At 66.8% G+C, this 14,746-nt stretch overlaps 1 protein-coding gene across 1 annotated transcript; it reads left to right on the top strand.

Annotated features, from left to right (window-relative positions):
* Positions 1-2,464: 2,464 nt before the first annotated feature.
* On the top strand, positions 2,465-13,988 carry SCN4B (sodium voltage-gated channel beta subunit 4; the record flags this gene model as incomplete). The annotated part of the gene is made up of 3 exons (XM_036423135.2): positions 2,465-2,553; positions 12,703-12,875; positions 13,673-13,988. Coding segments are annotated over exons 1-3 (526 nt in total), but the record flags the coding sequence as incomplete, so codon positions are not given.
* Positions 13,989-14,746: the final 758 nt, after the last annotated feature.

The raw sequence follows: 14,746 nt of genomic DNA, 5'->3' as shown, positions 1-14,746 counted from the left end.
GACCTGGGGTGTAGGGAGACAGGGGCACGTGCAGGAGGCAGCCAGTCCAGAGACGCAGGGAGCTCTGGCCCCTCTCCCTACCTCGCAGGGCAGGCCGCTGTCCTTCCCTTTGGCTCAGCTCCTGTCTCACCTCAGCGTCTGCGCTGAGAAACATGAGCCTGTGTAAAAATAAAGCGGCAGCAAGGATGCCGGCCCGTGGCTCCTGCGTGCGAGGCCGCCCGGGGGGGGAGAGGGTGAAGGTCAGCCCAGGAGGGAGAGGTGCGCCTGGGGCCACAGACTGAGAATCCAGGAGCTGCAATGGCCTGCAGACCCCCCTCAGCGAGCAGGCCGCCAGCACCTTCCTGCAATAGTATCTCAGCCAGGCTCCGGGGCAGGATGTGTGTGTGGCCTGGGCAAGTGTACAAAAGGAAATGACACATGTGTCTAAATATAAATCAAAATATCAAAGTGTTAAAATTTAGCCCTAGCCAGTTTGCTCAGTGGTTAGAGCACTGGCCAGCAGACAGAGCGGACAGAGCATGGTCCCGTGGACTAAAGGGTCCTAGGTTTGATTATGGTCAAGGGCAGGTACCTTGGTTGCAGGCTCCAACGCTGGCCCTGGTTGGGGTGCATGCAGGAGGCAGCTGATTGATAATCTCTCTCTTTGTCTCCCCCCCCTCCCCCACTTGCTTCCACTCTCTCTAAAAACCAATGGAAAAATATCCTTGGGTGAGAATTAACAACAACAAAAAAGTGTTAGCATTCATCTTTTCCCTCCGCGTCCCCTGGCGCCACCCTCCGCCCCGCCCCCCCCCCCCCCCCCCCCCCCAATGTGGGCTCCCTCAGCTCCAGAGCCCGCAGGCAGCTGCCCTTGCCTGGCCTGCGGTGCGCGCCTGCGGGTCAGCCCCGAGAGGATACCGTATGGTCTAGAAAGGAGGTGCATGGACCACCCCTTCCTGTCCCAGAAACCCCTTTTCCAGGGGCAGAGTATGGCCGCCTAAACCCAGGAGCCCTGGGTGGAGGGCCCCTGTTGCCCAGATCTGAGGGTGCCATTGCTCTTAACAATCCAGGAGGTAACCGTCTTTCTCTTCACCATTTACAGACGAGGCTTCTGCAGAAGTTGCATAACTTGCTCAAGGTCACAGCTCAATGCCGGAGCTGGGATTGGAGTCCCAGGTGCCTGGCTCCAGAGCTACTCTCTGGGGGCAGCCCCACCAGAGACAGCATCTCAGAAACAAATGCACACTCAGCCCGGCTGGTGCGGCTCCGGGATTGAGCCTCGACCTCTGAACCACGAGGTCACAGTTGATTCCCCGTAGGGCACAGGCCTGGGTTGCAGGCTGGATCCCCAGTGTGGGGTGTGCAGGAGGCAACCGATCCATGATTCTCTCTCATCATTGGTGTTTCTAACTCCCTCTCCCTCTCCCTTCCTTTCTGAAATCAATAAAAATATTAAAAACCAGAAAACAACACACACACAAATACACACCCAGCATTTCCCATGCAGCCTCAGGGGTCCCCTGAGGCCCAGGAGACAGCGCTGAGAAGGCGGTGGTGATGAGTGCCCGCGGTGGTCTGTAGCGGGGTCGGACCCTGAAGTGGGAGCTGGTCCCCAGTCTGAACCAGCTTCCAGACGTGGAAGAAGGGAGAGGGGGAGGCCCCAGGCTCTGCCTGGAGGGAGAAGGCGCTCAGACATCAGCCACTCACACCGCCTGGAGAAGGCCTGCGGGTCTCACCCCGCCCTCTGACCTGGGCACCCCCAGCCCCGGAGTCCAAAGGAGAGGCGGGAGCCTTCCTGGTTCTGAAGGAGGGGGAAGCCTGGAGGGGTGGGAGGGGGGAGGCTGAGGGAGGCTCCCAGAGGGAAAAGGAGGGAGGGGTGTCTGGCAGGGGGAGGCGGCAGGGGTGGGGGTGGAACCGGGCGGGGACCGGACATTTCCATTTCCGCGGACTCCGCGCAGACCGGGGAGTGGGGTGGGGAGTCAGTGCGCAGTGGAGGCTCTGCTCCCGGAGCCCGGCACGCGGCTCCCCTGGGGCCGGGGCACGCCGGCACACGCCCACCCTGCGGGGTGCCAGCTGCGGGCACCCAGCGGCCCTGGCAGCCCGGGAAGCCGCTGCCCCTCCGCGTCCCCTGGCGCCACCCTCCGCCGCCCAACTCCGCCAAGCTCCGTGCTGCTCCCCAAACTCTCCTGCTAGCGGGCAGCTCAGCCTGGGGAGGACGCGGCGAGTGCCCGCCGCACCGCAGGCCGGGACGGACCGGGGCCGCGGGGGCGCGGGCAGGTGCGCGGCGGCCGGCGGGCGGGCTCCGAGCGCCTCCTCTGCGGCTGGAGGGCGTCCAGGGCCGGCTCAGCGCGCGGTCCTCCCGCTCCTCCTCCCCCCGCGCACCTCCTCCCCTCGCCCGCGGCCTCTCCGCAGCCGGCTCCTCCTCCGCCTCCCGCTAACTTTCCCGGCGCCGCGGGCCGCTCCCTCCGGCGGCCGGGCCTGCAGACCGCGCGCTCGCTGCCCCGGGTCCGTCCCCGCGCCCCGCGGAGACCAGCGCCATGCCCGGGGCCAGATGGCCGGGCGCTGGGATCTTGGGTAAGGCGCCCCGGCTGGTCCCCAGCCCCCCGCCCCCTTTCCCGCATCCCGCAGGGGGACACTGGAAAGCGGAGCCGGGACGGGGCGTGCGGCAGAGGCGCGGGGCTCCCGTCCTGCGGGCGCCCCGGCCCGCACCCGCCCCGCCCGGCCGCCTCGCGGTGAGTTAGTTCTCTGCGGTCTTCGGCGTCTTCTTTGGCCCTGAATCTGGGGCTGCAGTGCGGCTCCGGCTCAGGTCTGGGTGTGCAGGGGCGCCGGTGCAGGAATGCCGGGCGGCTGCACGTGCTGTGGTTGGGGTGGCGGTGCTGCCCTTGCCCGGCGCTGTGTGTGCAACTTGAAAGCTTGTCACTCAGGCCTCAGACTTCGCCATGGGGGCCTCCCCTCCCCCTTTTCCCACTTGGCTCCTCTGCCCTCCACCTCCCCAGGGGCCCCCCTCCCCACCCCGCTTCCCTGCCGGTCTGGACGGGTTGCAGGGACTCGGAGGGCCCATCGAGCCCCTGTGGGAAGGGGTTCCAAGGAGAGGCTGGGCGCTGTCCTGCCCTGCACTCCGGAGGACCGGCCAGGCAGAGGCACAGCGGAGGGAGTGCTGGCATCTGTGACAAGCACAGGGGTGCGGAGGGCCAGGCAGGAGACGAGGGAAGGGTCTTTATTTGTCCAGAGCCGAGTTCATGAGCCAGTGGTTTCCTGTAAGCGGACTCGGGCCTGGCACTGCACCCTCCGTGTGTGCAGGTCAGAGCTGGCAGCTGCCCTGTGGCTTGGGCACATGACGGAGGCAGTTGTGCTGAGGGCGGAAGGTGGAAGCCTTGGGCAGTGCAGGGCTTCTGCAGATGTTGCTGCCCGTGGGCTCCCTGTGGAGCGGGCAGAGTTACTCAGGAGCCAGAGTCAGTGACACCCCGCACGGTGGGTCAGCGCCGGGCATCCCCTGGCACCTCGGGCACCGCTGTATGCTGGGCTCACGGCGACCCCCATGAGACAGACCTAGTGAGGCCGAGGTCTCCCGCCGCCCCCCCCCCCCCCCCCCGCACAGCGTCACTCCCTTCCCTTCCCTCCCTTCCCTCCCTTCCCTCCCTTCCCTCCCCTCCCCTCCCCTCCCCTCCCCTCCTTCCCCTCCCCTCCCTCCCTCCCTCCCCTCCCTCAGGCTCCCGCTGTGACCATGGCAGAGGGTCAGGGGTTCCTTGTCCACTCCTGCTGCTGGGTCCTGGGCTGCTCCAGTGCTCACAGACCCTGTTTTCTGTGGGACCCCACCGCACACTGAGTGTGTGTCAGTGTGTGTGCACACATGTGTGCGTGTGCATGTGTGCGCCTGTGAGAGAGACTGGGCCCGGCACTCCTCTCCAGGTGGCAGCCTGCCTCCTGAGGCTGGGCGCGGGGGGACAGGGCAGGCCCACAGGAGCGGCAGAGGGGCCCAGGAGAAAGCAGTGATGTGAAGGTGGTGGCCAGCAGGCTCCAGAGCTGGCCCACCTGCTCGGCCCAGCCAGCGCCCCGAGCTCTGGGCACAGGTGCCGTCCTTGCTCTCAGCCCGAGGGAAGATGTGGTTCCCTTAGGACCAGGAAACCACAGGGGCCAAAGGGCCTCCCCCCTCGCATGGCCAAGGTCAAGGGGACGGAGCAGGTCTCTCCGCCCCATCATAGTCACTTGCCTCCCCGTTAATCAAAGCCTGTGAGGGGAAGTCAGCAGGGTGTGCTGATGAGTTAAGGAATGAGAAGCTCAGGTCCTGGCTGGTGTGGCTCAGTGGATAGAGCATTGGCCTGGGGACCGAAGGGTCGTGGGTTCGATTCTGGTCAAGGGCATGTGCCTCGATTGCAGGCTCTTCCCTGGCCTGGGTCATGGTCAGAGCGAGTGCAGGAGGCAACCAATCACTGTGTCTCTCTCACCTTGATGTTTCTCTTTCCCCCTCTCTTCCACTCTTTCTAAAAATCAATGGAAAAATATCCTCGGGTGAGGATAAAAAAAAAAGAAGCAGCTCTGGGGCCTGGACTCTTGGGTGGGGTGAGGACTATGGGGCATAGGGATGGGGTAGGGTCTGGGGGGCAGACTGTGGGCATAGGGATGGGGTAGAGTCTGGGGGGCAGACTGTGGGACATAGGGATGGGGTAGGGTCTGGGGGGCAGACTGTGGGCATAGGGATGGGGTAGAGTCTGGGGGGCAGACTGTGGGCATAAGGATGGGGTAGAGTCTGGGGGGCAGACTGTGGGCATAGGGATGGGGTAGAGTCTGGGGGGCAGACTATGGGGCATAGGGATGGGATAGAGTCTGGGGGGCAGACTGTGGGCATAGGGATGGGGTAGAGCCTGGGGGGCAGACTGGGCATAGGGATGGGGTAGAGTCTGGGGGCAGACTGTGGGCATTGGGATGGGGTAGAGTCTGGGGGGCAGACTGTGGGCATAGGGATGGGGTAGAGCCTGGGGGGCAGACTGTGGGCATAGGGATGGGGTAGAGCCTGGGGGGCAGACTGTGGGCATAGGGATGGGGTAGAGTCTGGGGGGCAGACTGTGGGCATAGGGATGGGGTAGAGTCTGGGGGGCAGACTGTGGGCATAGGGATGGCGTAGAGTCTGGGGGGGAGTGCAGACTGTGGGGCTGGGGGATGGAGCAGAACTCTGCCCCTCCAGCCCCTCTCCCCATGTCAAACTCAGTCCCAGAGGGAGACCCTGTGCCTCGGTTGTCTGACCACACTCCTGTCCTAGTGGAGAGGTCGTTCCTGAGGCTGCACATGGCGATGGAGGCTGCGGGGGGCCTGTCTGGGCAGGTAACTGGTCATATCTGGCCTGCACCCCGTTTCCTGAGCTGCTTGGTCGCTGTGCTCTGTGCTTGGTCATCCCCGTGCAGGTGAGGTGCTGGGTGGCACAGCCCCTCCCCTCGCTGCCTCTTTATTAGGCTGTTTCCTGAGAGAACAGTTAACCAGAGCTGCTCACTGTCTCCGCGGCGGGGAGCAGGAGGGGAAGGACGGAGTTTGTGGGAGAAGAGGGGGGCACGGAGGGAGCCCCAGGCTTGAACGTGGAACCAGGTTAGTTGTTTTGCCGGAGGTGCAGGCCTGGCGCATCCCAAACCCTATGGCTGCCCGTCCTGGCGGGTCAGACAGACCCACCCCTGTGCCTGCGGCTGCGGCAGAGGGAGCTGTGAGCCCTGGCTGGCCTGCCGGCTCACCTCCGGGGCGGCTGGGGGCAGGCCTGCTGGCACCTGTTTGCAGAGCTGCTGTTGAGCGCTGGGGTGTCTCAGGGGCCGCTCCTCCCGCAAAGCTCCAGGGGCACCGGAAGCAGCCGTTGCCTAGAGAGAGCGGAACGCTTTCCTGTCCCAGTGCCCAGGGGCCTTCCGGCCGGCTCTGCCTCCCACAGCCCAGGCCTGCACCCCGGAGGCGTCTTCGGCTCTGGCTTCAGCTTCCAGGGGGTCCACGTCCCAGGAGGGCCAGCTCTGCCGCCACGGCCAGCCCGGAGCGGACCCAGCGTGGCACACACTGGCCCGTCCTCCCCTCGCACCGGTGGGGTGGCGGGCTTGGGGGGAGCCTGGCCTCGGGAGCTGAGGGTAGCCATGAAGCTCCTGGGAGTCCGGAGTCCGCCCTCAGACAGAGTGCGTGCCCGGAGGAAGGGGCTGGGCCGCAGACCGCAGGCACCACCCACGTCCTCCGAGGCCGGCCCAGGCCCGGGCTGCTCAGTGAGCGAGGCACAGCCCGGGCTCAGGGCCGGACCCCGTGTGGAAGAGGAACCCGCTAACCGTCTGCAGGCCAGAGACAGGCCCCAGCCCACACCCCTGCTCCCGCCAAGCCCGGAGCGAGGGCCGGGGCAGGCCAAGAAAGCCCTCACTCCTCACGGGGAAATACTGCCGCCAGAGGGGGCGGGGAGGTGAGACCGTGTGCGATGCCTGGCCACGTCCCAGCCACGTGGGTCATCGGCTGGGGGCGCCTAGCGACCCAGGCCTGCCCCCCTCCTTCCAGCCACCACCCTCCTCCCTGCAGGGCGCCGAGGGAGGGGTGAGGAGGAACCCCTGGGTCCCGTGACCTGTGTTGGCTTTCGTCCGGGGTTGGGGGGGGAGTGAGGGGGCGGCAGGAAAGAGCCTCCTGGCTGGGGGTGTGCACCTGCTGTGGCACCCACCTGCTCAGGCTCAGCAGGCAGCCTGGCCTGCCGTCCTCTCCTCTCCCGCTGGGTGACCCCGCTGAGCGCGGGGCTGGGGTCTCTAGTGGCTCCACACCCTCTGCTCCCTCCTCCCAGCACAGCCTCCCAGGTGCCCGCAGGCCGGGCTGAGAGGGGTGCGGGCAGAGGGGATGAAGGCCAGGCTGGTTGGTGCACCTCTCAGGAGCCCTAACGTGGGGGGCTCTGGACTTGGGGAGCCCGTCTCTGGCTGTCCTGTGCCCCCTCCGGGGCCAGAGGAGTGGCAATGCCTCACGTTGGGCGTCTGGGGTTCGGTGTGAGGTAAGCCATGCACAGGCGCCCTCTGAGCCGGAGGCAATGTGCTCCCGGTGCCAGGCCTCCAGGGAACAGCTTTCCGCACGTCCGGCTCTTCCTTCCCGCTCGTGAGAACGCCGCCAGGCACACTCCCTCCCACGCGCTCCTGGAGGTGCTGCTCTGCAGGGCAGGGAGGGGTCTGCCCCAGGTGGGCTCCCCCTCGTCCCCAGGAGCACAGCCCCAGGCAGGGTGCCGGGGAGCTCGGAGCCCCTGGGAGCCAGGCCTTGGTTCCCGCGGGAAGCAGGTGCTGGGTGCGGGTGGGGTGCAGGGTGCTGGGTGAGTGCGGTGTGTGGGTGCGGGCTGAGTGGGGGGCAGCGGTCAAGAGAAACTAGGAGCACTAGCCAGACAGCATCATGCTCCTGGGAGGCCCTGCTGCGAGGGGAGCAGACCTGTGCCTGCAGCCCACTCCCTCTTGGGGGAAGGGGGCAGCCTTGCACCCCCTCAGAGCGGCGTGTGGGTTGCCCACGGGGACTGACAGGTCAGTGAGACGTGTGTGGAACGCCCGCCTGTCCGGCCGTATGCTCAGGCTCCCAGGCAGCTGGCATCGCCTGCAGGAGAACAGCAGTGCCTCGGTTGGGGTGTTGTGATGAAAGCGGGCTCTGTGCACCCCCTTTCCCCAGCAGGGCGGCTCTCCCGCAGCCCTGGGGGCAGCACAGCTCTCGGGGCTCCGGGCTCCGCCCAGAACCAGGACCCGCAGACGCCGCCACGCCTGTCACCGGCCTCCGGGGGCTCGGGGAGGGCTCACTGAATAACCCCTCAGGCCCTGGCCGCTGCTGCTCAGTGGGCAGTAGTGTCGATTCCAGTCAAGGGCACGGACCTCAGTTGCAGGATTCTCCCCTGCCCAGGCCCTGGTCCGGGCTTGTGCAGGAGGCAACCAATCAGTGTCTCTCACATCGACGTTTCTCTCCGTCCCTCTCTCTTCCGCTCTCCCTGAACCAATGGGAAATGTCCTCGGTGAGGATTAACCAAAAGAAAAGCACCATCTGGAGCCCTGGCGGGCAGCCCTGCTCTTTCACAACGTGAGGGAGGCCCGTGGTGCTGTGGCTGATGCTCCTGGTGCTGTGGCCGTGGCCCTGTCTCCGTGGCCGCGAGCAGACCACCTGACCGCCTACGGGGCGACCCCAGCCAGCACATCACATGTGTGAGGCCAGAGAGCCTGTCGCCCGCGAGTGCTCAGCCGTCCTGTCCGGCAGCCAGTGCTGCTGGGAGAGGCGCTCGTGAGAGGCGGGGCATGGACCCGGTGTCCAGCGCTGACCATGCACACGGGCTTGCTCTGCTCGGTTCGCTGGAGCTCCGAGCCGGCCTAAGGCAGGACGCACAGAGCCGGCGGCAGCAGCAGCAGCGGCAACAGTGGCGGCAGCAGTGGCCGGTGCTGCCCGCGCTGGAGGGAGAGTCTCTGTCTTCAGAAGCCGAGAGGCCGGGAAGCTGGGGAGCCGGGGCGGCCGCAGGCTGTGCTCTCCCGGGAGGGCTCCCTGGTCCCTCCGGTCCCCGTGGTCAGGTGCGCAGTGTCAGCTCGCTGTGGGCAGGGCGGGAGGAAGCCCTCTGCGCTGACCACGCCAGGCGGAGGGAAGGCGGGCAGACTGGAAGGGCCCTTCCTTGCGAGGAGTGGGAGAAAGGGCAAGGCCAGCGACACATTCCTCTTCTTGTTTATTGATGCGTGGCACGGATTTTAAGTTTGATGGACTTAAAAATTTTTTTTTGGTTAATCCTCGCCCGAGGATATTTTCCCATTAATGTTTAGGGAGAGCGGGAGAGGAAAAGAGGGAGAGAAACATGGATGTGAGGGAGACATCCACTGGTTGCCTCCCGCACAAGCTCTGACCAGGGCCCAGGGAGGAGCCTGCAACCCAGGGGCGTGCCCTTGACCAGAATGGATCCGGGAGCCTTCAGTCCAGGCCAGTGCTCTGTCCACTGAGCGGACTGGCCAGGGCCATCGTACTCTCTCTGTGACCACTGCACGCTGCTGGGCTCTCTGGCCGAGGTTGGTGGCGGGACCGGGAGGGGAGAGGTTGTGCAGTGCGTTTAAGGAAAGCGGAGGCTGCTGGTAGTTGCAATGGTTGGAAAAGCCGTCCAGGACAGACCGGGCAGTGGGTCCTGGCCCAGCCTAACCGGGGGAAGCAGCCACCAGGCCGGTTAGCTCTCCGGCTGGTGACGACCGGCGGGAAGGCCAAGCAGACGTGGCGGCGGCTGCGGCTCACGTCTACCGTCCGGGCGGAACCGAATGAAGTCCAGCCTGTGCTCATTTCACGTCCGAACCCTTCCTCCAAACAACCTCCGTGCTTTCCTCACACCGCGGGGACCGCCCCAACCTGGGGGACATCCCACCCCTGAGGGACATCCCACCCTGGGGGACATCCCGCCCTGGGGGACATCCCGCCCTGGGGGACTCCCGCCCTGGAGGACATCCCACCCCTGAGGGACATCCCGCCCTGGGGGACATCCCGCCCTGGGGGACTCCCGCCCTGGAGGACATCCCACCCCTGAGGGACATCCCGCCCTGGGGGACTCCCGCCCTGGGGGACTCCCGCCCTGGGGGACATCCCGCCCCTGGGGGACTCCCGCCCTGGGGGACATCCCACCCCTGAGGGACATCCCGCCCTGGGGGACATCCCGCCCTGGGGGACATCCCGCCCTGGGGGACATCCCTCCCTGGGGGACATCCCGCCCTGGGGGACATCCCTCCCTGGGGGACTCCCGCCCCTGAGGGACATCCCGCCCTGGGGGACATCCCGCCCTGGGGGACATCCCTCCCTGGGGGACTCCCGCCCTGGAGGACATCCCGCCCTGAGGGACATCCCGCCCTGGGGGACATCCCGCCCTGGGGGACATCCCTCCCTGGGGGACTCCCTCCCTGAGGGACATCCCGCCCTGAGGGACATCCCGCCCTGGAGGACATCCCGCCCTGGGGGACATCCCTCCCTGGGGGACATCCCGCCCTGGGGACATCCCTCCCTGGGGACTCCCGCCCTGGAGGACATCCCGCCCTGAGGGACATCCCGCCCTGGGGGACATCCCTCCCTGGGGGACTCCCTCCCTGAGGGACATCCCGCCCTGAGGGACATCCCGCCCTGGGGGACATCCCGCCCTGGGGGACATCCCTCCCTGGGGGACATCCCGCCCTGGGGGACATCCCTCCCTGGGGGACTCCCGCCCTGAGGGACATCCCTCCCTGAGGGACTCCCGCCCTGGGGGACTCCCGCCCTGGGGGACTCCCGCCATGGGGGACATCCCGCCCTGGGGGACATCCCGCCCTGGGGGACATCCCGCCCTGGGGGACATCCTGCCCTGAGGGACTCCCGCCCTGGGGGACCTCCCGCCCTGGGGGACATCCCGCCCTGGGGGACTCCCGCCCTGGGGGACATCCCGCCCTGGGGGACATCCCACCCTGGGGGACTCCCGCCCTGGAGGACATCCCACCCCTGAGGGACATCCCGCCCTGGGGGACATCCCGCCCTTGGGGACATCCCACCCCTGAGGGACATCCCGCCCTGGGGGACTCCCGCCCTGGGGGACTCCCGCCCTGGGGGACATCCCGCCCCTGGGGGACTCCCGCCCTGGGGGACATCCCACCCCTGAGGGACATCCCGCCCTGGGGGACATCCCGCCCTGGGGGACATCCCGCCCTGGGGGACATCCCACCCCTGAGGGACATCCCGCCCTGGGGGACTCCCGCCCTGGGGGACTCCCGCCCTGGGGGACATCCCGCCCCTGGGGGACTCCCGCCCTGGGGGACATCCCACCCCTGAGGGACATCCCGCCCTGGCGGACATCCCGCCCTGGGGGACATCCCGCCCTGGGGGACATCCCGCCCTGGGGGACATCCCTCCCTGGGGGACTCCCGCCCCTGAGGGACATCCCGCCCTGGGGGACATCCCGCCCTGGGGGACATCCCCCCCTGGGGGACTCCCGCCCTGGGGGACATCCCGCCCTGGGGGACATCCCGCCCTGGGGGACATCCCGCCCCTGAGGGACATCCCGCCCTGGGGGACATCCCGCCCTGGCGGACATCCCGCCCTGGGTTACATCCCACCCTGGAGGACATCCCGCCCCTGAGGGACATCCCGCCCTGAGGGACATCCCGCCCTGGGGGACATCCCGCCCTGGGGGACATCCCTCCCTGGGGGACATCCCGCCCTGGGGGACATCCCTCCCTGGGGGACTCCCTCCCTGAGGGACATCCCGCCCTGAGGGACATCCCGCCCTGGGGGACTCCCGCCCTGGGGGACATCCTGCCCTGGGTGCTCCTGCAGGGCTGGAGCCGCCTGGGCTGAGGGCCCCCATGGGCCCAGCCGCTGGCCCGGCCGCTGAGCCACGCCTCCTTGGTCTGGGCGTGGTGTCTGTCTGAGGGAAGCAGTGGGATTCACACTGTCCGGCCCTTCGGCTTTGACATCGTGGGACCCAGGCTGGAGGTCCGGGTGGCTGAGTCGGGGAGGAGGTGCCGGGGAGACCGGGACAGACGGCTGCGCTCAGCTGCCCAGGAGACCGGAGTCTGACCCCTGGAGGTCGTAAGGCGAGGCACGTGGCTCCTCTGAGCCTCCTTTCCCGCCTGTGAGCTGTGATTCTAGCACCAGCTCACGGGGCGAGGCGAGAATGCCATGAGACGGCTCACGCGCACACTGGGCGAGGATTGGGGTCCGGGACAGAGTGCTCTCGGGAGTCACCGGGAGCCTGAGGAGGCCCCTGAGTCCGCACCCTCCTCACTCCAAAGACCATCTGATCTGGGGCCAACCCCTCCTCCCACCTCGATGCACAGTGGGGTTCCTCCAGGACTTTGCAGGCTGACAGGAGGGCCGGCCCCCTGTCCCCAAGGCCGGGTGGGATGGATGTGCTGGTAAGTGGGTGTGGAGGAGGAGGGGTGGAGGTCAGAGTGGGGCTGGGGGGTTGGGGACCCCTGCTCAGGAGAGGTCAGAGGCCAGTGCCGCTGTGCACCATCCCTCTTGCGTGATCCGGATGGTCTGATGGTCCAGACGCCGCCCGCCCAGCGCTCAGCCCGGCTCTCCCTGAGCTGCTCGCTGTGGCCGCTCTGCTGGCTGCTGCCCTGCCGGGGACCACCGTTCCCAAGCCCACCCGCTCCATCCTGGCCCTGGGGGCTCCGGGCTCCGGTGCGACAGGGTCCGGGGCTGGACTGCATTTTCCTTTCTTAGCCGCAAGGGCAGAAACAGCGGCTGTTCTGGGGGAGATTGCTGTGGCACGTGGGGGGAGGGGGGGGAGGGGGGACAGGAGGGCGTTTTCAGACTGTGCCCAGGACATGCAGGCTCAGGCTCAGCACCGGGCGGGCCGCGTTTCCTAGGTTGGGGTGACCCCTAGTGGTCACTCAGAATGCCACCGGTCCCGCCTTCAATCCCGCCAGGCCAGGGGTGGGACGGAGAAGGCCCAGGCGGTGACCATGGAAGTCAAGAGAACCGTCTTCCTGAAGTTCACGCCGAGGGTGACTGCTCCCTGCCTGGCCGAGCCACCCCCTTCCCGGGCCCTCCCTGAGCTCCAGCCTCGAGGCCTTTGGTTTGTTTATTTTTAAAATATATTGCAATTGACCTCAGAGGGGAAGGGCCTAGAGGGAGAGAGAAACATCGGCGATGAGAGAGAATCGTTGATGGGCTGCCTCCTGCACGCCCCCTCCTGGGGATCGAGCCCTGACCTCCAGGTTCATAGGTCAGTGCGCATCCACAGCCTCAGGCGGGCGGGAGGGCTGTGGCTAAGGGGTGGTGCCCCCACAGGCCTCCTCCTGCTGCCCACGGCCCTGGCGCTGGAGGTGTCCGTGGGGAAGGCCGCCACCATCTACGCCGTCAACGGCTCGGAGGTCCTGCTGCCCTGCACCTTCACCAGCTGCATCGGCTTCTACAACCTGGCCTTCACCTGGTCCTACAACAGCAGCGACGCCTTCCGGGTCGTAAGTGGCGTGGGCGTGGGGTGGGGGACAGAGGGGACGGGCCAGGGCAGGCCGCCTCCCGCCGCCGCTCAGCGGCCTCCATCCCAGACTCGGGCCTCGGGGACTCGCTCTGTGAGGCCTCCTGTGCTCCCCTGGTGCTCTTTGCAGTCGGCCCAGAAGCGCCCACCCCGGGGGAGGGCTGCTGAAATCCTGCCGCGGGGAGGGGGCTGTTGGGGTTCCTGCTGGAGTGTCCTGTGCGGTCTGAGGAACCCTGACACGGACTTGCTTGTGCAGAAGGGGATAAATAGTTAATTTCTGAAGCGGGAGGAGAAGGGCCGTTGGAGGCGCGGAGAGAGGGAGCGAGGAGCACCCAGTCCAAACAGGAGAGGGGCTGGGAAGCAGGGCAGACGGGGGGCTGGGAGGGAAGCTGTAGGAGCCCCTGGGCTGGGAGGGGTTACCGAGGCCTCCCCTGTGATCTCGCCGGGACCAGAAAGAGGAACCAGGGACTGTGGGAGGCTGCCTCCACAGAACGAGATGCTGACCGTGGACCCCGTCCCCACGGAGGCACCGGGCAGAGGACAGAGGGCGTGCCAGCAAACCTGGGGTGGCAGAGGCGGCGGGGGGGGTCGCGTTGGCAGGCGCTGTGCTACGTCCCAGGGGCCCAGGGCTTTGGGCTGAGGTCAGGCCGGAGGGCAGAGCGCTGGCTGTGGAGGGCGGGCGGGCGGGCGCTCTGGGCCACAGGCTGCTCCGGCGCGAGGCGGGCGGGGCTCGGGAGGCGGCGATGTCCTGACAGAGAGGACCCCCCACTCCGCCTGCAGCTCCTCAAAGGGACCGTGAAGAACGAGAAGGCGGAGCCCCGGCTGCAGGTGCGGGGCGACGAGCGCATCACGCTGGAGGGCTCCACCAAGGAGAAGAAGAACAACCTGTCCATCCTGCTGCACGACCTGGACTTCGGCGACACCGGCCGCTACACCTGCCACGTGCAGAACCCCAAGGAGAAGGACCTGCAGCACCAGGCCACCGTCTTCCTCCAAGTGGTGGATAAGCGTACGGCGGGCGCGGAGGGGCGGGCGGGCACCCACGGGCGCTCTGGTGGCTGGGACCCGGCCAGGTGCTGCTCTGAGCCCGGACTCAGTCTGTGGTGCCCCTCTTCCTCTCCGGAGGTCACCCCTCTGTGCCCGGCCTGTCCGGAAGGCAGGGGAGGGCACCACGTCCCTGGGCACAGCTGAGGAGGAGCTCGCACTGGCTCCGCTCCTCAGGCTTCTCCGGCCAATGGAGCTTCATCCGGACAGACCAGACCGCGCGCCCGCCGCCCACACGCACCCCTGAGCCCTGCTCTGGGCGAGAGGAGGAGCATGCACCAGACACGTTTTCTGTTTGCATACCTGTGTATTTACCAGGAGCCTGTTTGCAGGAAGATTCCTGCAAGTGGCCACCGCTGCCACCCTGCCCCGGCCCGCCCTGGACCGCCCCGCTTTCCCTCCCTTTTCCTTCTAAGCTGTCTTCAGTCTTCACTCCTCCTTCCCTCAGCATATGCAAATTAACCACATCTTTGTTGGGTTAATTTGCATACTCCCTCTGATTGGCTGTGGGCATAGCGAAGGTACTGTCAATTAGCATTTTTCTCTTTTATTAGTGTAGGTTCTTTTCTTAAAATATATTTTTATTGATTTTAGAGAGGAAGAGAGAGATAGAAACACTGATGATGAGAATCATTGGTGGCTGCCTCCTGCACGCCCCCTACTGGGGATCCAGCCTGCAACCCGGGCATGTGCCCTGACCAGGAACTGAACCCAGGACCCTTCAGACCACAGGTCGATGCTCTATCCACTGAGCCACACCAGCCAGGGCAAGGCAGACAAATTCTTGCTCACAGGGAGAACTGGGGAGAC

Source organism: Pipistrellus kuhlii, unplaced genomic scaffold, assembly GCF_014108245.1.
Source record: "Pipistrellus kuhlii isolate mPipKuh1 unplaced genomic scaffold, mPipKuh1.p scaffold_m20_p_77, whole genome shotgun sequence".
Taxonomy (NCBI): domain Eukaryota; kingdom Metazoa; phylum Chordata; class Mammalia; order Chiroptera; family Vespertilionidae; genus Pipistrellus; species Pipistrellus kuhlii.
The sequence above is the reverse complement of the archived record's forward strand: the minus strand, read 5'-3'. Positions and strand labels throughout refer to the sequence as shown.